The sequence below is a fragment of the Bos mutus genome, chromosome 3 (genome assembly GCF_027580195.1).
Source record: "Bos mutus isolate GX-2022 chromosome 3, NWIPB_WYAK_1.1, whole genome shotgun sequence".
Lineage (NCBI taxonomy): Eukaryota > Metazoa > Chordata > Mammalia > Artiodactyla > Bovidae > Bos > Bos mutus.
Genome location: NC_091619.1, coordinates 89,401,779 through 89,429,325, shown reverse-complemented (window position 1 = coordinate 89,429,325; position 27,547 = coordinate 89,401,779). Strand labels below are relative to the sequence as shown.

At 52.5% G+C, this 27,547-nt stretch overlaps 1 protein-coding gene across 1 annotated transcript; it reads right to left on the bottom strand.

Annotated features, from left to right (window-relative positions):
• Positions 1-688: 688 nt before the first annotated feature.
• TTC22 (tetratricopeptide repeat domain 22) lies at positions 689-25,783 on the bottom strand. Its single transcript, XM_070367970.1, has 7 exons — positions 25,072-25,783; positions 9,474-9,529; positions 9,166-9,281; positions 8,432-8,550; positions 6,510-6,671; positions 4,024-4,176; positions 689-3,475 (listed from the first exon to the last, which is right to left on the bottom strand). Exons 1-7 carry the CDS (start codon positions 25,636-25,638, stop codon positions 2,939-2,941), a joined length of 1,710 nt encoding a protein of 569 aa, XP_070224071.1. The 5' UTR covers positions 25,639-25,783; the 3' UTR covers positions 689-2,938.
• Positions 25,784-27,547: the final 1,764 nt, after the last annotated feature.

Below are 27,547 nucleotides of genomic sequence, written 5' to 3'. Positions count from 1 at the left end.
GGCTGGATCAGATGTGGCCCTTGTTGAACAGAACCAGAGTCGAATGGGGACAACAGACATGGTGAGATCATTATGGTGCAAGGATAAAGCAATGTAAGCAACACAGTGAGATACGATGCCCTGAGAGTATATACAAAACGGAGTGGCGGATGAGAGCTGCAGGATTTGGCAAGACTTCCTGGAAGAGGCAGGTTTGAACTGAGCACTAGAGATAAAAATGATAGGAAGAAAAGTCAGTGGAGGAATAGGATGTACAAAGATACAGAAGTAAGGCAGTTTGTGAGCAGGGAGACTAGTACACTGTGGGGAGGGAGCAGGGTGGTGACAGGTTGTGTTGGTGATCCCAGGCCCAACTCTAGACCACTCATGACACACCTCCCAGGAAGGGCTGTGTCCCAGGAAGCAGCATACAACGGGGTAAGTCTGGTTCAAAGCCTGGCTCTTCCCATGCTTATCTGCGACCTTGTTCAGTGTCTCTGTGTTCTCATCTGTAAAATGATGATTGCAATGCCTACTCTTCAGGACTGGCGAGAGAACTGAATGAGTTTATGTGTATGAAGTGCCTTGCACATAGGAGGCAGTCCTGGAAGTGGGGTTTCTTTCTCTTTTCGGCTTTTGGCTAGTATGCAGATACTCCTGACAAAAGCTCTAGTGGGTATTTGTTAGTCATTTATATGATTAATGTGAATGAGATTACCAGAAAGAAAGTTTATTGAAGAGTTTTGGCAGGAGGAAGAGGCAATGGAGGGAGAAATGCATAACCTTGGGGACAGGAAAAGCAAGAAAGAAAACAAACTGGGAAGCCTGGGGGAGGCAACAAACCTCACCAGCTTCCCAGCTTTACCAGCAAACCACTTTGAATTCAGTTTGACTGTCTGGGAAGTAGGAGAAGAAAGAGATGGGTTCCTGTCTTCCCTAGTGGCTCAGTTGGTAAAGAATAGGCCTGCAATGCAGGACCCAGGTTCGATCCCTGGGTTGGGAAGATCTCCTGGAGAAGGAAATGGCAATCCATTCCAGTATTCTTGCCTGGAAAATCCCATGGACAGAGGAGCCTGGTGGACTACAATCCATGGGGTTGCAAGAATCAGACATGACTGAGCGACTAAACCACCACCATCTGTCCTGGGGAAGGTCACAGGTCACTGTCACGGGTAGACAAGGGATGCGGGAGAAGTGGGCAGGCTGCGTGTGCTGCCTGTTGTCCAGTCACCTCCCGGACTCTGCTGCAACGGAGAGGAAGGAAGGAGGGAAAGGAAGTCTTCATGAGTCCTGGGATGGAACTCAGAGGCCTTGGGTGGCCTTACTTTCCAGATTTCACAGGAACCTGGAATGACAGTATTATGCCAATGGATATCACCCAGAGGGCCCTGGGTGACAAGCGACACATAAACACTTAATGCTTCAGTGTTATCAGTTTATTAGTAGTTTTCCAAACCTGAAGAATGCTGTAAGTAAGTTGGAGGGACAGGATGAGGACGCTAGGGAGTGTGACTCTGAGCAAGCCTCTTCCCTTCCAGGGCTCTCAGTCTTCCCAGAAAGAGAGATCTCTAGGGACCACACTTCTCAGTCTGTTCTGCATCTATCACTGGGGACATGAGAACTAAGGCAGGGGTGCTGGCCTACCCCTGGTACTGTCTAAGTGTCAGGAAAATGAGTGAAGCAGCGAGTAAAACTTTTTTTTTTTTTAGTGGGGGAAGGAAATGCAAAATAAATCACAAACCATTATGGACCGGTGAGGGGGTGGGGTGTCTTGCCACTGCGATTACATACAACCAACAGTCTTGTAGTCTGGAAAGAACTTGGTTTTTTAGAGTTTTAAGTTAAATTAGCAATGGCAACCCACTCCAGTACTCTTGCCTGGAGAATCCTATGGGCAGAGGAGCCTGGTAGGCTGCACTCCATGGGGTTTCGAAGAGTCTGACTTGACTGAGCAACTTCACTTTCACTTTTCACTTTTATGCATTGCAGAAGGAAATGGCAACCCACTCCAGGGTTCTTGCCTGGAGAATCCCAGGGACGGGGGAGCCTGGTGGGCTGCCGTCTATGGGGTCGCACAGAGTCGGACACGACTGAAATGACAGCAGCAGCAGCAGCTCTTGTTAGTAAGACCATAAGAATCTAGCTTGATGGTTCCCAGATTTGCTAACAATCAAAGCTGAAGTCTTTGACAATAAAATTCTACATCTATGATTCTATAACTTCGATTTCAAGAGTGTAAAATTCCAAGATTTTCTTCAGTGTCTGGTAGAAGGTTTGAGACTGGGCACAGGGGGAACTTCCTTGAGTGGGGCCCTTACATTCCCCAAAGAATAGAGAAGTCAAGGGAAGATTCTACCAATGGGCCTTATTTCAGGGAGTTTGAGGGTCTTTCAGACCAAGTTGGCCAAGAATGAGGCCTGCTGGAAGACTGTTAAGAGGGCAGGAAAGAGCGCTGAGCAGCCAGGTGTAGGCTGCGGCCCTGCCCTTATCTGGCAGCTGTGCCCTCTGCTCTAGCCACGACTTCTCCAGTGCCAGACCTGAGACCTACTCCAGTAGAGGAGGCCTTATTATAAGGATAGAGCGTGGCTCACGGGAGTCCAGTAACAGGCTCCTGGGTACTAGAGCACCTGCCCAAATGGAGGCAATTATCTTCTGCATCTCTTGGGAGACGCCATGTTACTTTTCTGCATATTTGCACAATTTGGGCCTTCCCATTGGCAGTTTCCCACTGGCCCCTCGCGTCTGCCCCCAGCCTCCCTTGTTCTCCTGGATCAGGCTCTTTTGTCTCCGTGTACACGTCCAACTGTCCTTGTGTCTCAAGGTCCCCATTCCAACTCCCGGAAGAGTCTGATGGGCTCCACTTACCCGCCAGCCTATGGCACAGCGAGCCGGTTTCCAGCGCCTGGACCAGGTCCAACCATCTCCGAGCGGTGGGGAGAGGGGGAAGACTCAGGGACCCTCAGACGGAGAACGCGCGGCGGTCCCGCAGGGAGCTCGCGCCCTCGCCCTTGCGCTCCATGGTCTCGAAGAGCAGCCGCACCAGCGCCGGCCGTCCCTGGGCCACCAAGGCCCGGGCCAGCCCCAGCACCTCGTCCGTGTGCGCGCGCCACACGCGCTGCAGCTCCTGCCGCAGGCGCGCCGCCGGGTACTTGTCCTGGGCGCGCCGCAGCCATACGTCCACCTCTCGGCCCACCTCGCCGTCGCTGAGCTGCGCCTGGCTCCACTGCTCCAGCAGCGCCTCGAGCAGGCAGCCGAAGCCCTCGGCGTGGCTGCAGCCCGCGTCGTCCAGCTCCACGGCGCGCTTGAAGCAAGCCGCCGCGTTGGCCTCCTCGCCCTTGATGCGCAGGCACTTGCCGCGCAGCAGCTGCAGCTCCGGTAGCGTGGCGCCCAGCTCCGACTCGCCGGCCTTGGCCAGGAAGACCAGCGCCTGGTTCAGCGCCGCCTCGTCCACCGCCAGCAGCTCCTGCACGGCGTCCACGCCCATGTAGTAGTAGACCTGGGGTGGGGGCGGCGGCGTGATCCTTCCTCCCCGGCTCTCTCGCTGCTCCCCCTTCATTCCAGTCTCACTACTTACTGTTTTAAAAATTCCATGCATTCATTCCCACCCTCCCCGCCTTCAACAATTATTCATCGCAAAGTTTGGTCTCCCTCTCCTAGAGAAGGAGACAGTGCTCTCTCTGATTCCAGCTCCAGCCCCACGAATCTCGGCCATATAACCTTGAGCGGGACCCTCTCAGGGCCGCAGTTTTCTCTCACAAAAGATACTGTAATCTCTCGGTGATTATTCCCTGGGCACAGAAGGAATCAGAATAATGGCCCACGCTTTCCGAGCTCTTAGAAAGAACTGGGCCCTGTTCTGAATGCTGTTGGTGCATCACCACCTATAACCCTCCCTGTAGCTGTAGGAGGCAGGTACTACAGGCAGGTTATCAGGCACAAGGATGCCCCCATATGCTTCTGTGTTCTCAGTGCCCTGGCGTGACATAGAGTTAATAGTTTTTGTTTAGTAAGCCATTGACTACCCAAGCCAAGAGGCTGCCTTACCTGGCCGATGTCCAGGTAGGTCTTGAGGCCTGGGCACACCTTGACCACTTCCTCGAGGTCAGCCTTGGCGCAGGCCAGGTGGTTCCTGTCAGGCATGCCCCCAAGCCCCAGCTTGCCTCGCTCCAGGTCGTGCAGGTAGGCTCTGATGTGGATCTGCCCAGAGAGAGTCAGCTGAGGGAAGATGCTCCAAGCCAGGACCCCTGCCCTCCTTGCTGTTGTCAATAAAGCCTGTGTTTTTTTCCTCGACAGCAACTCAGGGAGTTTCTGTGGTGCAGTTGAAAGCCCCTGAGACTGGGACTCAGAAGTGCTAGATCCTGGTCCTGTGCCAGCTTGGACCAGCCTCTTTCTGGGCATTAGTTCCCCTCTCTGTGCAATAAAGGGGGTTGGATGAAGTAAGAGCCATTCATTCATTCTCTCACTCATTCATTCAACAAATATGTCCTGAATGCCCACCATATACCAGGCCCTGTGCTAGGTACTAGAGTGCAGTGGTGATAAGGCAGATGAAGTCCCTGCCCTGGCAGAACTTAACATTCTAGTAGGGATGATGATCATAAACAAGTAAACGGTACCACTTCAAGTGGCGACGAGTACAATGAAAAAATAAACAGGTGATGGGATACAGCTGACTAGGGGAGGGAGTTATTTGAGATGGGATGGCAGCACCGATTTTGTGAGGGTCTGTGTAAGCAAGTAGTGTGGGAAGAATGGCAGGTGGCCCCAGCTTACAAGCATCAAATTACAAATGATTCTAGACCCTTGCTTTCATCACCACTTCCTCCTTTTCCCCCCACATCTGTTTGGAGCATTTAGAAAATCTAGAGGTTCGGGAGAGGTAGGGAAGAGGTGGAGAAAGAGCAAGTAAGAAAAAGGGGTTGTTGTCATTGAAGGTATTAATACTTTATAGCCATCAGTAGGCTCTGGTTCTAAGGTAGCTTTAAGGTGGGGGTGGGAATCTTTGGCTTTGGAGCCAGTTGAACTTGGCTGAATTCCAGCCCTTCCTCCTCTTCATTTACATGACCTCTGTGAGCCTCATTTTCCACATCTGAAAAATCAGTACACTAAGATCGTCCTTGGAGAGTTACCGTGACAATGGAGAGAACATGTTCTAGCCGGGACCTAGCAATGGTGGGTGCTCAGTTTATTCACTCATTCAAAAGATCGTCAGGAGCCTGCTATGTGCCAGGTACTGTTCTAGGATATATAGTTGAGAGCAAAATGGCAAATTCCCTGCCCTCGTGGAGCATGTATTTTACCTGGAGGGTGGGGGGAGAGAAATAAACATAAACCAGAAAATAGTATGTTAGGGAATGATAAATGCTAAGAAGAAAAAAATAAACCAGCACAGGAGGACACGATGTGCTGGTGAGAGGCTGACATTTTCAGGAGGATGGCTGCTAGCAGCTACCTTTTCAAGCCCTCAGTGAAGTGAGGGAGGAAGCCAATGGGACATCTGGGAGAAGAGCCTTCTAGGCAGAGACCCTAACTAGTAACTGCTGGCAACATGATTATGTCATCAGGACCAAGACCCAGGGAGCAGATTTGCCCTCATGTCCCATGAAAGGTAATAGAGAAGGCTGTTTAGCCTGGAGCAAAGTAAACTCAGAGGTTCAGATCTCTGCCCCCAAGCAGTGCATTCTGTGGGGACTCCTGAGGGCAGATCTGAGACCAGTGTGGGGAAGCCAGAGGCAGGCAGCTCTTGGTTAAATTAGTAATCTGCGGAGCTGAATGACCATAGTGGACTGCCTTAAGAGACAGTGAGCCAGTTAAAAATATACCTAATAATAGTAATCAACCACTTATGAACTCTTACTATGTGCTCAGTACTGAGTTTTAAACACAGAATCTAATTTAAGCCTCATAACAACTCTGTGAGGCAGGTACAATTACCTTCAGCCTGTTTATAGATGAAGAAAGTGGGGCTCGGAATTTAGGCAAGAGTGTGATGATGTGGGATTTGAACCAAGGCTAGCTGTGTTGAGAGCCAGAGCTGTGCTTTACGACATTAGATTTCCTCCAGTATACCCTCTGCCTTCTACGAGCACCTCCCATACTCCTGGCATCTGCTTTAGATGTGACCTCACTTAGTCTTCTGACAACCTGTTAACACAGATGTTATGATCCGTATCTTCCAGGTTTGGGAATGTAGGTTTGGAGCGGTAAGTGGCTCACTTGTCCCAGGTCCCACAGTGATAAATGGAGAGGCCAGAATTCCACCCAGGTCAGTCTGACTGCCCGAGGTGCTAATCAGAGAGGGGGCTGGTAGGTAGCTGGCCAGGTCATTGTAGAAGGGATGAGCAGTGGGTGGTAAGCTCCTTCATTCTCTACCTTGATAATCTTAGAGAACACAAACTGCGAGCCTTGATGACACCTAAGCGCCCTTCTACCATGAAGGCGCCCTGACCTCTGGGCTCTGGCCACGGAGCCTTGGCCCTTGCTCTCTGATTCTCAATGGCAGAATGAGGCAGAGCTGCAGGCTGACTCACCTTGGCCCTCGTGCAGTATGCCTGCCAGTTGAGCTCTGGATCTCGTAGGACGTCCAGGGCCATGTTGCAGGTGCCAATGGCCATGTCCTGCTTTCCAAGGAAGTGGAAGATTTTGGCTAGGCGATTAAGGATGGGAAGTTGGTCCTTGGCAATCTCGATGGCCTGAGTAAGGCACAAGGGTTAGAGCAAACCATCTGTCTGGCTGTTTGCTAGAACTGGAATGTCATCTCTCAGTAGGGCCATATCACCCCAAAATTTTCATCCACCTTCCAGCTCTAAGTGCAATCATATCATGGGGCCCAACACTTTGGGGTACAACTCATTGACACTCAACTCCCAAGAGCCTAACTCACTGCCATGCTCTCTGCCATTTTCATGGACATGTCCGGTGAATCCCTCCAGACCCCAGGTCAACCCCTCTCACTCAGACATATCAATGTGTGCTCCCTCATTTTTCCAGGACAGGTGGGAAGAGGGGCCAGAATCAGCCTCTACATCCCCCAAACTCACACAATGTTTCTACCCAGGCCACAGCACTTGCCCCAATCCTAGTACAGTTACTGACAGCTCCTGCCTTGTGTTTGTTGCTGCCCCTGAGACAGTGAACTCCTGCAGGGCAAGGGCCCCATCTCTCCGCCTCTGTGCTTGGCACAGAGTAGGTTCCCAAGGAAGGTCAAAGGCAGTGTGTTAAACCAGACACAACTCTTGGAGCACACGTGAACTAGAGTTTATGCTCCACTCTGTTCTGAGATCTCTCACCAAGAAACTGCTCATCACCCATCAGCCAACACTGTGACCTGCCCCAGGGCATCATGCTGACTGCACAGGGGGATGAGAATCACAGGGTCCCTGTCCTCCAGGAAAATCTTAAAAAACTGAGCTCAGTGCGAAAATTGCCACCGAAACAAGGTATCAAGAATAAGGCTTGAACAGCACTTTAAAGTTTACGGTAGACAGTTTCATCCACTACCTTCTTTGAACCTCTAAATATCCTAGAAGGTGGACAGATCACATAATCAACATATAAGGAGGTTCAGGGATGGAAGTGACTTGTTTTAGGGTCACAGGGCCTGTGAGCAGAGCTGGCATCCACACTGTGCCAAGCTCATTTTCTCTCCACTGTGCCATGGGGCTGCAAAGGGGAAAAGCCTGAGGGTTCAGTTCAGTTCAGTTGCTCAGTTGTGTCTGACTCTTTTCGACCGCATGGACTGCAGCATGCCAGGCTTCCCTGTCCATCACCAACTCCCGGAGCTTGCTCAAACTCATGTCCATCGAGTTGGTGATGCCATCCAACCATCTCATTCTCTGTCGTCCCCTTCCCCTCCTGCCTTCTATCTTTCCCAGCATCAGGGTCTTTTCCAATGAGTCAGTTCTTTGCACCAGGAAGCCAAAGCATTAGAAAATTGCAACTAGCTTAGAAGATAGGCCTGGAAAATGGGGTAGGCCAGACCAGGTGTCGGAGAAGGCAATGGCACCCGACTCCAGTACTCTTGCCTGGAAAATCCCATGGATGGAGGAGCCCGGTAGGCTGCAGTCCGTGGGGTCGCTAAGAGTCAGACACGACTGAGCGACTTCACTTTCACTTTCCACTTTCATGCATTGGAGAAGGAAATGGCAACCCACTCCAGTGTTCTTGCCTGGAGAATCCCAGGGACGGGGGAGCCTGGTGGGCCACCGTCTATGGGGTCGCACAGAGCCAGACACAACTGAAGCGACTTAGCAGCAGCAGACCAGGTGTTGGGAGGGTCTGACTCACTTTGCTTTTGTTTGGGATGGAGAGAAAGGTGTGGTGTAAGGGCACTTCCTGAGCAGGGCGGGGAAGTAGGGAGAAACCCGGAGAAGCAGTTGGTTCCAGGGAGAGGAGGCTGGGGTGTCAGGCTTTGTCCAGGTTTGGAGGGAAGATTGTAACCAGGGGCACATACCTTGCCAAAGCAGTCCAGGGGATCGGTTCCCGAAAACCCGCAGTCATGGACACCCATGGGCGTGGTGGAGAAGGTGTCCTTCCTCTCCAGCAGCATTCCAAGGTAGCACCAGGCCAGAGCTAGGGGGTGGGGGGAGAGGCGTCTCAGGGAGTAGCATGTGGGGAAGGGGAGAGCAGGCAGGGGCCAGCACCACCCAGGTGTCAGCCCTGGGAGGACAAGGTCAGGGGCAGGGGCAGAAATCACTTCGGGCCACCCAGAGAGAAAGAGAAACAAAGGAGGGCAGAGGGGACTTGCGAGTGAAGGGGGAACGATTCCAGTGCTTGTTTTGTGTTTTCTACATCCCCTAGGGGCCCTCATGGAGGGTGCCTTCTGCTGTCTGACCCCAGCTCTCCCCCAGCTCTGGTCCCTGTGTGACAGTGACCCCTCCCTCCCGTCTCCAGAAGGGCCTTCATTCTCCCACCACAAAACGGGGATAAGAGGCTGAAATGGGGAGAGCTCTGTCTCTCACACTCTGGGTTGCAGACAGGCCTGGACACGTGCCCTTGGAGTGATGTGCAGGCGCATATTCGCTGGGTGTGAGCTCCTTGAGGGGAACAGGGAGTGGAGGGGACAGGCTGAGGGGGAGAGAAACAGAACGAGAGGCGGGGACAGTGACAAGACTGGCAGGGCTGCTGATGCGTGTAGGGAGAGCCCAACCCCTTCCCACTCCCCGCTGCCGCCCCCATGAGCCCGACCTCGGGGGTGGGGGTCTGAGGACTTGAGGACTTGCTGCAGCAGGGCCAGTGTGCGGTTGAAGGCTGGCAGCCTCTTCTGCTCCTTGCTGCCCAGCTCCAGGAATATGCCATCTAACCTGTGCCCGAGAAGGGGATGTGGCTGATCAGGACCCTCCCAGTGGTTCCCAGGTTGCCTCGAGTCCTCCCCAGGGTAGTGGCAGGGAGGGGAACTTGGAGCACCCTTGCCATGGAGATTTCCCCCCTGGGTTCCAGGCCCCACTTTTCCCCCTCGTCCCTCCCCACCATCCCATCCCCACCCCCAGCCTGACCTGATGAAGAGCGTTGCCATGGTGAAGTACCAGCCCCTTTTCTCCTCCATTGGGATCTAGGGAAGCAGAGAATGGCTTGTGCTGCTGCTATTGAGGCACTGGGGACATTGTTCATAGAGTCCCATGCTTTCCCTGAACCCCAAGAAGCAGCAAGTACACTCTTGATCATAATCCTGCCTGGTTCTGCCACTGGCTGGCTGGGTGAGCCTGGGCAAGTCACTTCACTTCTCTGACCACAGAGAATTTGACAAGATGACCTGAGTGAATGCCCCAAGCAAGGGGCCCATCACAGAGCAGGGACGGGATCCATTTCCTCCCCTCCCCTTCCCTAGGCTCCTGATCCCCCCACCGCAAGGCCCATACTCCACTGGTCACCTTCTCTCTTCCCCGCCATCTACCTGCATCTCCTCTTTGGCCCCATCTCTCGCCTTCCACCTTCCTGAGAAGCCCCTTTGGGCATGTGAGTGAGTTCAGCTGAAGCCCAGGAAGCCCCCCACCCACCCACCAAACTTATTTCCCATTATTATTCTTGCCAACTTTGCTGTGCATTTAGACTGACTTGGGCACCAGATAAAATATTTATGCCGTTATTTATGGGAGTAGCTGCTCCTGCCTCTGGAAGGAATTTTAATGAAAACCAATAAAACCCCCAGTGCATATCAGCAGCTCTGCCTCAGGCTCTGGCCCCTCCCTCCAGATTCATCTCCCGTGGTTGATTTCCAGGCTCCATTCTGCACTCCCCACCCCCCACCCACCATGGCCTTCTCAGCTTAGGGTCCCATTATGCCTCCACCCCCCACCCTCAGTAGTCAGAACCAAGTCTTCAGTCAAGCCAGCATTTCTGGGTATCTGTGGTGTGAGGCCCTGTGTTGGGTGCTTATGGGCTGTGGCACTGAATGGGACCCGCACCCTGGATGGATCACAACCTGCCTGGGAAGACAGACTCAGGCATGAATAATAGGGCTTGAAGGGGCACCTGCCATGTGCCAGGATCTGACACCCATCATCTCAATCTCACAACCCTAAGAGGTAGGCGTCACTCCCACTTTACCGAGGCACAGATTGAGGCTCAGAGAGGTAGAATGACTTGCCCAAGGTCACACAGCATGCAAGTGTCAGAGCTGGAATTTGAACCCCATTTGTTAGTCTCCAAAGCCCTTGCTCCTCTCATCACACTGGCTTACCAATAGCTATAATATGAAGCAGAGTTTGATCAAGACCAAGAGGTGGATCTAGACAAATGGAGCAGGAGGGGGATGCCATTTCCAGTCAGAAGACTCAGAAGGTCTCACAGAGGGCTCAGATAGTAAAGAATCTGCCTGCAATGCAGGAGACCCAGGTTCAATCCTGGATTGGGAAGATCCCCTGGAGAAGCGAATAGCAACCCATTCCGGTGTTCTTGCCTGGAGAATTCCATGGCCAGATGAGCCTGACCAGCTATAGTCCATGGAATCGCAAAGAGTTGAACGCGACTGAGTGACTAACACACACCACACACACACACACACACACACACAGGGTGGGCTGTAAGGTGGGTCTTGAATTGGAGTGGTATTTCAGAGGGTGGGGTGGGGCACAAGGGCATTTCAGATGGAGGCTCAGCCTGGACATGTGTGAGCAGTTGAAGAGCATGAAGCACAGTGAGTAAGAATGGAGGCAGTGGGGAGCTAATGCTGGCAACTTAGGCTGTGGCTGTTCTGGGGTGGCCTGTTCAGAGGAAGAGAGGAAGGGGGACCTGTGAGTAAATCCCAGTGAGCTGTGTGACTGCTCATAGGAGAGAGGTGTGAGCCCAGGCCCAAGCCAGGTCTGGTGGGAAAGCCAGACTAAGACACAATGAGCAGAAGGAATACCAGGGGCTGTGGGAGGACGTTTCCTATATGATCCAGGGGGACCCCCAAGGCTTCCAAAGGAGGGCATGCTGGAGCAGGATTCTCAGGGACAAGTAGGAACCACCAAGGTGGATACAGCGAGAGAGGACATCAGATGGAGGGCACATTTGTGCACAAGCTCAGAGACGAGTGAGCAGGTGTGTCAGGGGCTGCATGCAGCCTGGAGTGACCAGCATCCCAGTTATAAGGGGCGAAGGGAAGAGCCAGCAGGGGCACATGGAGGGGCCCCCGAATGCCAGGCTCAGAACCTGGAAGTCATCTGCAAGGCAATGGGGAGTCATAGCAAAGGTTTGAGCTGGGGAGTACCAGGATCCCATGTGTTTTTACATCCACATCACCTTGGAAAGTTACCCTGTTACTTATGTGGGAATATGTGTATGGGGGTTTTGGCTGGGAACAGGGCTGTCTGGAAGGGAGAGCGGCAGGTCTAAGGATTAAGGGGCATCCATGAGAGCTCAGTGGAGAACACTGACCAAAGCAAAAAGCTGGGATAGGCTGCTGGATAAACTTAACCTGCTGTACCTACATAGGACCTGGGACATGGGAAGGGGACTCAGGTTCATAGGCCAAGCTGGCCAAGGACCTTGGCACAAGGTCAGCACCTGTCCACATGAAGGACCAAAGCACGTGTGCTTCAGGCTCCCTGGCTGCCTGTGGGTATGATCCCATGACCTCTGGTTTCATGCCCACTTTGAGGTTGGCTAGGCTGAGTCATGGTGGGGAGACACAGAACCCGCTCCCCTTTTGAGGCTCCTGACAAGGAAACATGACCATAGAGACAGCAGTTGTACTAGACAAGGAGAGGGCTGCAGTGCCCAGAGCAGAGGCTCAGTGGCTAACAGGCCTGGCCACAAGAGGAGGGTGGCCCTGGGTGGATGTGTTACCCCTTAGAGGCTATATCCCTATCTGCAAAAGGGCACTGTGAGGCAGTGCCCAGCCTTCCACAAATATCCATAAATATCTGCCCCCTTTCTCCTGGTTTGGGTTAGAGACGTGCAGGGTTAGGAGTGTCTGGGAGGCTTCTTTGCCCTATTTCACTTCTACATGGAGCGTTGAGGTCTCAGGCTCTGGCATACAGTCATTCTGCCTTACCCACTTTCTAACAGCCCCACCACCACCACTGTGCTCCTGGGGCTTCAGATGCCCCGTAGGGTCCACAGGTTCCCAAGGTTGAAGAGCAATGTGCTATTCTCAGGCTCTGCCTGGGTCATAGCCACCTTCTTGTTTGGTATTCAAGATGCAAGAAATTAAGTTATGTGTCCAAATCACACAGTTAATAAATGACAGAGTTGGGACATAAACTCATGCCTTCATAGTTCTAGCCCCAATGCCCGTCAACAGCACTCAGTTGTTTTGATCTATCCCGTTATTATATCCCTGAGACCACAAAGGTGAAGCAGCTTGCTCAGGGTGACACACTGGTTACTATCAAGACTTGAAACCCAGTGGTTTCACCACCATTCTGATAGTCTTTAAGCCTGGTAATAGTTTGCACTAAGTAAGCAATACTACCATCTAGTGGCAGACTGCCTGAATTGCCGGGGCAACTCCTGAATGTTAACTCTCTTCCCTTCTACTTGAAGACTAAAACTGATTTTCAGAGAAGTAGCTAGCTGAGTGACATCTCTCTGATAAATTCCAAATGGAGCCCCTCCTCAGATCCCACTCAAGGTACCATTTGAAGGAGGGCTTATAGGGTTGCAAATTAGAAGTGGAGTTAATGGTATAAACAGGCCTGGCTTGAGGCCTCCCTGTGCTTGGGTTCCAACCTTCCATCCCTAGTACAGAGAGAGACCATTCACTCTGCTGTGCAATTCTGGTCCTAAAATGAGCTGTCTCTTTAAAAATCCTTCTGGTTGTAACTGAAGCAGCAGCTGAAGCTGTTACCAAGGGCAACCTGGCAAGCCATGGTGCGTTAAATTAAATTAAACAGGCCTCTGACTGCCCCCGGCCTCCCCTCCTGAAGAAGGGAGGGGGTGTTCTTCCTCTCTCCTGGAGAATGAAGTTGCTGTGAAACCTCTGATGGCTGCAAGGAATTCACTTCCAGAGTTGATGGCTCCCAGAGGCAATATATTTGGAGGCAGCCCCCTGGAAGGGGGCTGACAGGACCTCTGCCAGGAGAAGAATGTTGACTGAGGGCCGCCCCGGGTGAGCTGGGGCAGGACACCCCACCCTTTCTGTTGTTCATCCTCATCAGAACCCCGTGAGCTGGGGGCTCCAGGGTCTACAGGGGGTGCTGGCCAGTGGGAGAGTCCGCCCGGGCTTCAAGCTGGACGGGCTCAAGTTTGGTGGCTGCTCCGTGGCAGACCTGTGGGAGGGGACGCAGCAGGGCCCCAGCTCCAGCGCTGCCCTGCAGTAGCTGGGTAGATCCTGGTACTAGCTGAGGGTGAGAGTGAGGCACAGGCAAGGGTTCTCAGGACGTTTCCCAGCTCCGCTGAGGCCCTCGCCAATATTTCCCTCACTTTAGAGATGGGCTCACAGAGGCGGAGTCTCCTGATATTTCATGCCAGGTCTCCCTCTTCAAATTCCTGTTGTTACCCCCAACACCTCGCTGCAACTCTGTATGGTGCTTACCGTTTACAAAGTGCACTCATTGCAGATGCCAAGTGATCCTCAGAAAGCCCTGTGTGGAATGTAAAGTGGGTCATCATCACCCTGTTAGTACATATGGGAACACTGAGGTAAGATGATGTCCTCAAAGACACACGACTAGTGTGACAGCCTGGACTGAAACCTGGAAATGCTGGGTTTTTTGCTATATGAATAAAAGTGCATTTTATTGAGCACTTACTATAAACGAGGCACATAATTTACATGGGTTATCAAGAATTATACAATTATCCCGATTTTACAGAAGAGGCACCTGTGGCCCTAAGTGGCCCTGCTAGACGGTAGCAGACCTGGGAACCCAGCAGCTTAGCCCCAGAGTCCCTGCACCTAACTACTCCAGATGCTGCTGCTGCTGCTGCTAAGTCCCTTCAGTCGTGTCTGACTCTGTGCGACCCTATAGACGGCAGCCCACCAGGCTCCCCTGTCCCTGGGATTCTCCAGGCAAGAACACTGGAGTGGGGTGCCATTGCCTTCTCCAAACTACCCCAGATGAGTGGTTCTCAAAGTGGGGTCTCGTGACAGTAGCATCAGCATCACCTGGGAACTTGATAGAAACACTGTACGAGACTCTCGCACTGTGGAGAGCGGAGGGAAAATGGCAGGCCAGCGTATCTCTTTTTAACAGAGCCGAAGGATCAGCAGTTGTGATCCACAGGGTAGCCTGAAGATCCACGCTGCCACAGCTGGGTGGGTAATTGACAAAGGTGGGTGATCTGGCAGAACCTATAGTGAATATCAGGGTTAGGATGAGACCCTACAGAGCAGGTGTGTGCTAACTTGGCAGATACAAGGATGGGTCTCAGATGGCTAGTCCGTTTACTTCAAAAGGTGACCCTCAAAGAAGGAAATGGGCTCAGCTGGTAAAGAATCCGCCTGCAATGCGGGAGACCTGGGTTCGATCCCTGGGTTGGGAAAATCCCCTGGAGAAGGGCAAGGCTACCCACTTCAGAATTCTGTACAGTCCATGGGGTTGCAGAGTCGGACACGACTGAGTGACTTTCACTTTAGCTACTTTAGGGGATTTCAGCAGAAGCTCTCTTAATATGCCAATGGCTTATTAATCTACATGTGTCTGCACAGGCTCTGTGTGTGTGCACAGGCTCTGTGTGTGTGCACGTGTGCTCAGTTGCGTTCAGTTCTTTGTGACCATTGATTCTGAAGGAAAATGTCTGCCTTGCAGTTCAAACTTTGCCCCTGAGGACTTTGTAATCTGTGTTTCAGAGTCAGTTCCTGAGAGCTGACTAATTCTCTTTCAAGGGAGGGGCAATGAGAAGGAGGAAAGAGAATGAATATTTCTCGACCATTGACTGTCCACTGGGCACTTCCGTGCACTGTGGCCCTGAACCTGCAAAGCAGACTGAGAAGGTGGAACACATCCTCCTCCTTTTACTGGTGAGGAGAGAGAGACTACGAGAAGAGCTGCAGCCAGCCCCACAGGTCAGGGGGAAAGTACCAGGATTCAAGTTCAGATCTGCCTCCCTCCAGCGCCCCTGTTCTTTCCACCTCATCACACGGACCCTGTGGAGGCTGATGCTGCAGAAATAAAAGTCACCAGGTGGAAGGCCTCAGAAATAAGCTCTTCCTGCTCAACTGGAATGTCCTCAGTGATGACACAGAGCAAGCCTCTGGGCTCTGCACGCGGAGCCCCACCCCACCCCACCTGGTTCCCGTGGGGGCCTGCCCCAGAAAGGCAGGGCAGGTGAGGTTCCTACTCACCCAGCTCCTGCCTCAGTGGGGGTAAACAGAGGGCTGGGATGGGAGTCGCCCCCCACTGCCTCTACCTCCCCCAGAGTTCCTGGAAACCTACTGGCCCAGCCTGGGCCTCAGTTTCCACGTCTACAAGCGGGGATGATCCACTGGTCTTGCCTCTCACAGGTGTGTGGGTGAGAGTGGTCCAGCGTGACTGGGCAGAGGGGGCTGGGGACTGGGTGCTGAGCCATGGAGGTGAGCTACCTGTTCAGCCCTGACTGGGTTCCCTGCATGGTCTTCATGGATTTTAAGATCAGAGCAGATGGACGGTAGCTCCCCATCGTCACCCCCTTTCTGGTCCTAGATCCAGAGCCATTTCTCTAGTCCCTGGTCCCTAGAGAAAAGGGGCTCTGTCTAGTCCCAGGTCCAAACCCGACTCTGGCGCTGGGTGGATCTGACAAAGTCTCCTGCCCTCTGTGGTAATAACAGTGATGCCTGCATTTTCTCAGCTCCTCCTGTGAGTCTGGGCTGTGTGCGCCCTTAACACACTTCTGTCTTTCCTCCTATAAAGAAGGCAGTTGGGTCAGAAGATGCTAAAGGCAGCTTTGGCTCTGGGGTCCTGTATCAATGAGGAGGGGAGAACCAGTTTTCCAGATGGCCAGAAACAGAGGGAATGAAGCCAGCAGCAAACTCAGAAAGTGCTGTTATGGCACCGAGGCCATTAGAAGGCTGGGGCCAGAGCTCGGGAAAACTGTCCCTCAGCCAAGGCTTTGTGTCGGAGAGACCTGAGTCCATTTCCAGCCAGCCACTTATGACTGTGTGCCCTTGAGCAAGTTCCTACACATCCTGGAGCCTCAGTTTGCTCATCTGTAGAATGGCGTTAGTAATGGTTCTGATTCCCCAGCATTTCTAGGAGGTGCAAGTGAGATAATCTGTGAAGAGCACACGAGTGCACAGTCTCTAGCTCATTGTCCAGTGTCAGTCATCCAGCTCCTTTTCTAGCGGAACCAAATCAAATCACTCAGATTTGTGGAGCCATGAATGTATGTATACGTGTGTGTGTGTGCACGTGCACGCGTGTGCCTGTGTGTTTGCAAGCACCATGTGAGGAGAAACCTTGCCCATGATCTCAAAAGTTGGAGATCAACTCTGAAGTCCTCAAAGCACCATTCCTGACGTTCCCCAAGCTGTGGTTTCCTCCCCCTCTGTGTGTTTATGTGTTTTCTTCTGCCAGGAGGTTTGTTTCTTCCCCCACCTCTTGATCTCAAAGCCCTTCCTGTCCCTGAAATCAGCCTGGCCACCACTTCAGTCCAGTGACAGAGGAGGACTTTCCTACCTTGCACAGCCACTCAGGCAGGGCTAAGTCAGGAAACCAAATCCTGAACCCTGGCTCCCAGTGGGGTCTTCTCCCAATTTCATTGTTCTTTTCCCAAAGCTGGCTCTGGGCAGAGTTGAGGGCAAGCTCAGGGGCAGGAGGAAGCCTGAGGAGGCAGAGAGGAGGGTGGGTGCTCACTTAGAAGGAGTCTTGGCTGACCCATCAGGGGTTGAGGATGAGCAGGCCACATCCAGCCAGGCTTGCTGGGGCTGGCCTTCCCTCTGCGACCCCGTTACCTCCTCCCACACCCCCCGTCAGGCTGGTACCACTGTCTCCATTTCACAGAGGGAGACACAGACACTTAGAGAGGTTGCACAGCCGGCCCAGGTCACTCAGGGTGTCCTGCAGCTGGCAGACTGTGGGATCCCAGCAGTGCCTCTGTGTGCACAGTGGGCCCAGTCGCCAGGGTCTTGGGCAGCTGCATTGCTGCGGGGGGATGACTGGGAGAGTGGGAAGGGAGGCTGGGGGAGACAGGGGTGTGGGGAGAAGAAATCTATTGAGAGGGCAGCTCCTTGAGGAGTTCTCTGGTCCTGGCCTCCCTGATGGTGGCAGAGGTGTGTGTGTGTATCTCCCTGATGGCGGCAGAGGGGTGTGTGTGTGTGTGTGTGTGTGTGCCTCCCTGATGGTGGCAGAGGGGTGTGTGTGTATCTCCCTGATGGCGGCAGAGGGGGGTGTGTGTGTGTGTGCGTCTTCCTGATGGTGGCAGAGGGGTGTGTGTGTGTGTGCCTCCCTGATGGTAGAAGAGGGGTGTGTGTGTGTGTGTGTGCGTGTGCCTCCCTGATGGTGGCAGGGTGTGTGTGTGTGTGTGTGTGTGCGTCTTCCTGATGGTGGCAGAGGGGTGTGTGTGTGTATGTGTGTGTGGGTGTGTGCATACCAGGGACCCTGGATGTTGACCAGCAGTGACCTCTTGGCCCTTCCTGCTAGGTCCCAACCCACTGGGTGCGGCGACAGTGTGGAATGCCCACACCTTTGTTTGTGAGGCTGGCTGTTGGGCCTCCCAGCACTGGCTCCGTCCTGCCCGCCCCAGCTGGCCAGGTGAAATCTGGATGGCCTGTGTGTCACCTTGAGCCTGTTCTGTCCTCTGTGCGACAGAGAATCACAGCACCCAGCAGCAGTGTGTCTGTGAGGTTTGATGTGCTAAAATGAAATGTGCTAATGAACGTAAAACTCAGCTCCGCGCTGGTTCCTATTACACCCAGAGCCAGCCCTGGTCCAGAAGCAGGGATGAAAGATCTGCATGAGCATGTGTATGTGCATGTGGGTGAGTGTGTGAAGCCACCAATGTTCTAGGAAAAGGGGGAGTAACTCACATAACCGAGTCAGCTTGGGACAGAGATTTTGTTTTCAGAGAAAAATAAGTTTGTTACCTTATTTTAGAAAAATAATAGGAATTTTAAGACGAAAAAACCAAATTAAATTTAGCAACAGTCACAAATTCCTCTTAGGTCCAACCCTGTGCCAGACGCTGGGAGGCAGATAGAGACAGAAGGCTCACCCTCTTGGGGGCAAGAGAGAAACTGCTTGGTGATGAGTCAGAGGCTGAGAACAGCTCTCCTGTGGAGCAAAGCCCAGGGCCGTGGGGGCCCTGGATGGGGTGGGCAGGCAAGGGGCTGGGCCCCACCGTGATCTGCACTCCACCTGGAGCCCTGCGTAGTCTCTTTCTTATTCCTCACAGCAACCCTGTGAGATGATGTTAGAATCCCAGCTTGCAGATAAGGAAACTGAGGCTCAGAGAAGTGAAGTGACTTGCCCTTAACCACCTGGTAAAGGAGGAAGAATTTAAACTCTATCTAACTCCAAAGGGTTTGCTCTTAATACCTTTCAGCCTCAAGACTCCACCAAGAATCCATCTAGGACTGTGTGGAGGGCTGACGGGGGAGGAATGATGGATAAAACAATCTGCCTCATCATATTTTTGTAACTTGAAGATGAGGAAAGAGAGGGAACGAAGGGCTGAGAGCGAAGTCATAGACACCCACTCGCACACAGATACGCTGCTTGTTTTTGGATTATGGGCTGAATTACTAACTTTTATAACGTTTTCTCTTGTAATTTTAGTTAGCAGATGAGCAGCTGTCATTGATTCTTTGGCTGACCTTTATTCTTTGAGGTCTGGGGGTCTCCTCCCTGCCTGGGATAGTCCCAGCCCCCTCAGGATGAGGAACCTCTTAGAGCCGCTGTACTGGGCAGGTTGGACCCCCCGTCACGGCTCCTGTGGGTGGCAACCCTCTCAGTGATGGGTTCCTCAGCTGCTGCTCCACTGTCCCCGCTTCTTCGCCAGCCCAGTGCTGACTTCACCTCTGCTCTCATCCTGCCTACCCCCCACCTGCACACATGGCAACCCTAGGTTTCCAGGAGGCAGCCCTGGCGGGGGGCTCCCCTCCCCACCCCACTGGCTATCTGCACTATCCTTATTGCACCCCACTTCTCCAACCTCTCCAGAAAGAGCAAAGGCTTTGGAATCAGACAGAGTGGCGTGAACCCAACTGCCCCTTACTAGCTCTGTAGTCTTGGGCAGGTTACTTAGACTTGCTATGCCTCAGTTCCCACACCTGTAGAATGGGATCAGAGGGATCTTGTGAGGACTAAGATGAAATCCGCAAGGCACCCGGAGAAGAATATTCTTCTTCTGCATGCTGAATGTGCTGAATATTCAAGCAGAATATTCATGAATATTAATTATTGTGTGAAAGTGTGCATTGTACGAAGGAAGGCTTCAACATGGAGGTGAAATTTGAGCTGGGTTTTGATGAATGGAGCTTGCTTTCTAGGCAAAGAGAACAGTTCCTGCGTTGGGAGGTGTGAAATAGCACAGCATGTTTGGAGAAGTATGAGTAGTTTAGAGTCCCTGGGAAGTAAGAGTAGGGATTCCCTGGCAGTCCAGGGGTTAGGACTTGGTGCTTTTTCTGCAGGGGCTCTGGGTTCAATCTCTGGTCTGGGAACTAACCTCCCACAAGCATGGCAGCCAAGGGGAGGGCGGGGACAGGAAATGCAGCTGAGGAGGGCAGGAATCAGGCTTCAGAGTCCATATCAGCAGGGCCACACTCTCCTCCCCCTGGGAAGCTTCCAGCCACCCTCTTTCCAGGCCTCACCCCGTGCTCCAGTTCAGCTGTCACCAAAGGACCTTTGCACATACCACGCCCCTGCCAGGAGTGCCCCCCCCCCCGCCCCAGATTCCTGCCAGGACACTCCTGCTTCTTCCCGAAGCCTCCCCCAGTCACCTGTACTGAAAGGAACTGCGCCCTCTCTGAAGCTCAGTTATTGTCACTCTATGCCCAGGACCTCAACTTGCCAGGTCCCCATTGATTCCAACATAGGTCTTGATGTCCCCAAAGTGGATTTCCCTTGTAATCCTCTGGGGGTGGGGCGCGGCAGTGTCCTGTTTTTGGTTCAGAAACTATGGACTCTGGTGTACAGAGATGGAAATACCAGATCACCTGACCTGCCCCTTGAGAAATCTGTATGCAGGTCAGGAAGCAACAGTTAGAACTGGACATGGACCAACACGTCCAGACTGGTTCCAAACAGGGAAAGCAGTACATCAAGGCTGTATACTGTCACCCTGCTTATTTAACTTTTACGCAGAGTACATCATGAGAAATGCTGGGCTGGAGGAAGCACAAACTGGAATCAAGATTGCCAGAAGAAATATCAATAACCTCAGATATGCAGATGACACCACCCTTATGGCAGAAAGCAAAGAAGAACTAGAGAGCCTCTTGATGAAAGTGAAAGAGGAGAGTGAAAAAGTTGGCTTAAAACTCAGCATTCAGAAAACTAAGATCATGGCATCTGGTCCCATCACTTCATCGCAAATAGATGGGGAAACAATGGAAACAGTGACAGACTTTATTTTCTTGGGCTCCAAAATCACTGCAGATGGTGACTGCAGCCATGAAATTAAAAGACGCTTGCTCCTTGGAAGGAAAGTTATGACCAACCTAGACAGCATACTAAAAAGCAGAGACATTACTTTGTCAACAAAGGTCCATCTAGTCAAAGCTATGGTTTTTCCAGTAGTCATGTATGGATGTGAGAGTTGGACTATAAAGAAAGCTGAGTGCTGAAGAACTAATGCTTTTGAACTGTGGTGTTACAGAAGACTCTTGAGAGTCCCTTGGACCCAGGGACCCAACCAGTCCATCCTAAAGGAAATCAGTCCTGAATACTCATTGGACCCAGAGACCCAACCAGTCCATCCTAAAGGAAATCAGTCCTGAATACTCATTGGACCCAGAGACCCAACCAGTCCATCCTAAAGGAAATCAGTCCTGAATACTCATTGGAAGGACTGATGCAGAGGCTGAAACTCCAATATTTTGGCCACCTGATGCAAAGAACTGACTCATTTGAAAAGATCCTGATGCTGGAAAATATTGAAGGCAGGGGGAGAAGGGGACGACAGAGGATGAGATGGGTGGATGGCATCACTGACTCAATGGGCATGAATTTGAATAAACTCTGGGAGTTGGCAATGGACAGGGAGGCCTGGCATGCTGCAGTCCATGGGGTCACAAAAAGTCGGACATGACTGAGCAACTGAACTGAACTGGTGTACAGAGCTAAGAGATGATTGTCACCTGGCACAGGCTATGCAATAAATATCTGTGACCTCAGCCAGTCATAGGCACATCTGACTCATCTCTTTGCACCACTCCCCTAGAGACGGGACTCCAAGAGGTCTAGTTAATGAAGGAACAAATGTTTGCTCCTCCCTTTGTCCATGAGCTTCTGAAAGGCAGGAGTTCTTAAAGATAGGGCCTGGCACACAGTAGGTGCTCAATAAATGTTAGGCTGAGCATGTGTCTCTCAGACTTGCCCATAATTTACCAGTTTATGGGCACCTTTACCCCACGATTTGATTGGATAATTACAGTAAACTATTGTTTAATGTTTATAAAGCAGACATGAGGCCAGAGATGAAAAGTGACTTGTCCAAAGTCACACAGCAAAATAATAAGAGCTGGGTGTTTTAACTCAAGCCTTCTGCTCTGACTATACAAAATCATCATGGTCTTCCTGATTGTGACTATTTCTTGAGCATCTGCTCTGTGTAGATAGTTTATAAGCACATGCATGTGTGCGTGTTAAGTTGCTTCAGTCGTGTCCGACTCTTTGCGAACCTTTGGACTGTAGCCCACCAGACTCCTCTGTCCATGAGATTCTCCAGGCAAGAATATTGGAGTGGGTTACCATGCCCTCCTCCAGGGGATCTTCCTGACCCAGGGATGGAACCAGTGTCTCTTATGTCTCCTGCATTGGAAGGTGGGTTCTTTACCACTAGAGCCACCTGGAAAGCCTATTTATAAGCATGATCTCTCCTAATCCTCAGATGATGAAATGGAGGGAGGGCTCCAAATCCCCAACTGTCTCCTGGGATTGATGGGGGCTGACCACAGCTACTCTGTGCAGACCTGGGGAGCTGCCACTGGGCCAGGCACAAGGATACGGCACAGGGCCTGGCAGCCACCTCCCACCTGAAGACATTAGTTCCCTCCCTGAAGCATTGGGCAGGGCCCCGATTGCCATTCTCGCTGGCGGTCCCTAAAGAGGAGGGTGTGAACACACCATGGTGGGGCAGCCCAGCAGCAGGGAGGGAGGAGTCAGCCTTTATTCCATTTCTATGCCCAAACCTCTGCCTCCCTCCCCACTTCCTCCGGGAAGCCTTCCTCCAGTGAGCCCCCTCCTGAGAGCAGGAAGGAACCTTGGAGACCATCCAGTGCCCCCTTCCCACTCCCCTTTCGCAGTGGGGAAACTGCAGCCCAGACAGGAGAAGGCCCCAAGGTGGGTGGCTGCAGCTGAGATGAGAACCCAGGCCTCCTGGTCCCCAGTCCAGGGCTCTTCAGGCCCCATTCTGAGACTGTGACCACAGTCAACATATACCGAGCTGGCCAAGTCTTCCCTGGAGAGCAGCTGACATTCAGGGCCTCAGACTCAGGCTTTAAAACAGATCTGGGGTCGTCTGTGATCCTGCTGTCCCTGTGCAAGCTCTATTCTAGGTGCTTTCCAAACATCAGCTCTTAGTTATGACATCTACCAAATGATGATGTCTCCATTTTACAGATGAGGAATCCTAGGGTACAAGTACCATTATTATCCCCACTTCATAGAATGGGAAGCCCAGTGATGCTAAGAACCAATTAGAGGTGAGAGCATGAAGGACTAGGATTGTCTGACTCATGAAGGACCTGGATTGTCTGACTCAGCGCCTACCGTCTTAACCTCCACCCTGCGCTACTCCCCTTAAGTCAAGCCCGTGCCTCCCACATAGCACTCCCTGAGGTCTTAACTCCACATTTCCTCTTAAGCTTTGGTGGAAAATGTTCCAAGGGGGTGTGCAGAGGCCTTGTGAATGCAGCCATCCTACTCATGTGAAAGCTTGTTGTCATTTAACTATCACAAACCTAAACCATGATAAAAAAAAAAAAAAGTCATCATTACCAACTCAATCCTGCCTGTGCTATGCCTTCAAGGAAAAGTCACGGTACCTCTCTGAACTGTGGTTTCCTCTTCTGTAACAGAAGGATAAGGCCCTCTATATCAGTGTCAGCCATCTAATACAAGCAGCCTTTGGGATGGCCCCCAGTGATCCTCATCACCTGGTATTCATGTCCCTGTGTAACCCCCTCTCTTTGCATGGGGGCTGGACCTAATGACTTGCTTCTAATGAAGGGAAAACTGATGGGATATCCATGAGAGAAGGACCTGTGGGAGGTCTCTGACCAATAGCCAGTGAGGAATTGAATTCTGCCAACAGCCAAGTGTGTGAACTTGGAAGGAGATCCCCTCAGCTCCCCCAGGCTGAGCAAGCCTTCAGATGAGACTGCAGCCTAGAGGCACCTACTGAACCATGCCTAGGTTCTTGAGCACACACACTCTGAGACCATCAGTGCTTGTTGTTTTCAAGCTGCTAAATTTCAAAGGATGTTTGTTATACAACAATGGGTAACTCATATACCCAGGATTTGTCTGTTTAGTGCCAGGCCTACGCCACACGGACATTCACTCAAGAAAGCGCTGCTGTGTCCAGGTACCATGCCAGGTACTGAGTTTACAGACAGACATCTCTACTCTCAAAACCTCAAGGTTGAGCTGGGGAGACAGACTTGTAAACGGACAGTGTGAGCAACATTGTAGGAGCCCCAAGGATGTCCTAACCCAGCCTGGTGAAGTCAGTGGAGGGGATGTCTGAGAGCAAGGAGAACCTTCCAGGCAAGGGTGGAGCAAAGGGCACTTCAGAAAGAGGCTGAAGACATGCCAAGGTGGGCTGTAAGGAGACCTGGCCCACAGGAAGCAAGGGCAAAAGCTTGGCTGGAAGGGGGAACATGGAAGAGGGAAGGCAGACAGCAAGATCACAGAGGCTCTCCAGTGCCCACCAGAGAGCCTGAGACTTATCTGCCAGGCAGTGGGGAGTCACTGGGCGTTGTAAGCGGCTGAGGGATGTTGCGGTTGAGCAACATGAACACTGGCAGCAGGGTTGGGGCAGAAGGGTCAGAGCAGAAACCCAGGCAGGATGATGGTGACCATATTGGTACAGGCCGGGAATGATGGAGGATGGGCTGGCGGAGGGAGGCATTAGAGGAGTGGATAGGCCACGGGTATATGAGGAGGTGGGATGGACGGAATCTGGGGTCTGAGTGGATGGGGATGGTGGGTGAGGAGGAGAAAGGAGTCAAGAATGCTGCCAGTTTCTGGCAGGATGCAGAGCTGTGCCTTATAGCGAGGTGGGTGCACACAGATGCAGGGATAGGTACTTGGAGGAACAAGATGACGGGTGAGTTGGTGTGCTGAGTTTGCGGTACTGCCAGCAAAGAAACTTAGGCAGGCTAACCGGCTGGGATGTGGGTCGACTCCCTAGTCCAGCAGAGAAAAGCTACAAGCCGAGTCTGGGACTCAAGACGGGAGAGGCACACTGGAATGGTGTTCCGGAAGCCAGCGGGCCGGGGCCAGGGGAGAGTGTGGGGCCATGGGCGTCCCTGTGGACGTTAGGGGCCGCGACCCCAGCCAGCCCTCCCAACCTGGAGACGTCACCTACCTGCTGCGCGTAGCCCAGCGCCTTGTCGTAGAGCGCGATGCCAGCCTCCAGCACGCGAGCTCGCTCCTCTGGGCTGGCGCAGCCCACGTCGAAGCCGTGCGCGTAGCCCTGCTCCGCCAGGCAGCGCGCGGCGCGGAGCTGGGGGTCCTCGGCTGCCGCGCGGTCCCCCGCCAGGCCCATGAGGCTGGCCAGCTGCCCGGCGCACGCCTCCTCCTCTTCCTCCTGCCCCAGCCGCCCGTACACGTGCGCCAGATTGGCCCAGGCATTGAGGTTACCCGGATCCTCGCGGGCCACCTCGAGGAAGCGCTCGCGGGCCTCCTCCAGCTCCTCCAGGTAGAAGGCGAAGGCTCCCAGGAGGTGGCGCACGGCGGGGCGCTGCGGAGCGGATGCCAGCTCCAGCTCCTGCCGCAGTCCGTCCCGCTGCAGCTTCAGGTCCCGGGCGCGGAGCGAGACCGGCGAGCGCGGCTCGAAGTTCAGCTGCATCTCCAGGTGGAAGTGGCCCGGGAGGTAGTCCAGGTCGTCGATGAGGGCGTCCAGGTCCTCGGCCGCGACCTCGGGCTCCGCCATGGCTGCCCGGGCCTGGCCCCCAAGGCTGCAGTGGAGGGGGGCGCCCCTCTAGCGAGCCCGGCGCGGGAGGCGCGGGTCAGCGCGCAGAAGCCTGGGGCACAGCCACCTCCCATCCCCGGCGCCGCCCGCCGGTGGGTGGGTCAGAGCCACTCAGGAGCGCCCTGTGGGTGTTTCCGCTTTCGCTGCTCAGCGGCTTTTAGACGCCTGCATTGCACAACCAGGTGTGCCTGATACACTGATGTAGTGCCAAATGCGGGGCGTGTAACGCCCAGTACCTGGCAAAAGGTGTGCTTTTACTCTCTCTGCTCAGCAGATGAGAAAAAGTGAAGCTCAGACGAGAAAAGTACTTGCCCAGGTCACAGAACTGGGTGTGCCCAAGCAGGCCTGGAACCCAGTCTGCTGAACCCCAAGCCAGTCCCTTCCTCCGTGAGCACTCCTCCACCCTGCGTGAGTTCACCTAGTCAGGCTTGGCCCTTCCAGTCGTCACCAAAGCTGCCCTCACTCCTGTAGCTGTCCCAGTTCCTCCACGCTCCTCAGTGTTTGCTTTACCTGTCCCCTTCTGCAGATCTTCCTTAGCTGTTATTCATCAGGCCTCCCCACTTGGGATTTCTCTGCCTCCTCTCTGCCCTGCAGTGGGGCCCCAGTGGAAAGACAGGGATTCCTGTGCTGCTTTTAATCCCTGATACCATGTGAATGGGGCTTCCCTTGTGGCTCAGAGGTAAAGAATCTGCCTGCAATGCAGGAGTCGGAGGAGATGCAGGTTCGATCCCTAGATCGGGAAGATCCCCTGGAGGAGGGCATGGCAACTCACTCCGATATTCTTGCTTGGAGAATTCCATGGACAGAGGAGCCTGGTGGGCTACAGTCCATAGGGACGCAAAGAGTTGGACACAACTGAAGTGACTTAGCATAGTGTGTGAATGAGTGACGCATCCAATGTGTGAATGAGTCTCTAGATTATTTCGCACTTTATTCTTCCCTCATCTGTGACATGAGGGTGATATTCCCTCCCCCAAGACCAGGGTAGATATCTGGGTAAACTTTGTAAATGTCACTCTGGATAGCTACCAGCTCCCACTCATTCTGCACTCTGGGTTTTCTTGCTCTTGCCAGTGTTCCCCCAGGCCTGGCATTAGCCCCTGTCCTCTAATAGAAGGGCTATGCTCCCTGCCTCAAAGCTGCTAGTCCTCCAGGATTTGGATTTTTCAGGTCTGAACTTCTGAGTTCCTCCTACCCTTCATTTCATCTGGGGCTGGGCTCCTAAGACCCTGTTACTTTATCTTTATGAAAAAAACTGATCAGCATTTTCAGAAGGGGAAATAGAGCCAATTTGTAAACTTGGAAAAAAATATTTGACTTGAGCAATAAAATGGCAAATTAAAACAGCATTCTGGAGATATTTTTCACCCATAATTTAAAATGTGAAATTTAATGATCTTAATGAAAAGTTGTTACTATAAATTGCTGGTGATCATGAGGTGAAACGTGGGCTCCTGCTCTGCTTGGGAAGATCAGAGATGGATTCCTGGGGTGTTTGACTTTTCCCCCCTCTTTTCATTGTCATAAAATTACCATTTTAACCATTACATAAAATTTACCATTTTAACCATTTTTAACTGTACAGTCAGTAGCACTAAGTATAGTCACATTGTGCAACCATCACTACCATCCACCTCCAGAACTTTTTCATCTTCCCAAACTGAAACTTTGATTCCATTAAACAACTCCCTATACCTGCTTCCTCAGCCTAGCAACCATCATTCTAGTTTCTATGAATTTGACTACTTTATAGTAGTCAAACTGACATAACTCAGGGTTCATCCATGTTGTAACTGCGTCAAAATTACCTTCCTTTTTAAGGCTGAATCATATTCCTTTGTATGTATATATTATATTTTGTTTATCCACT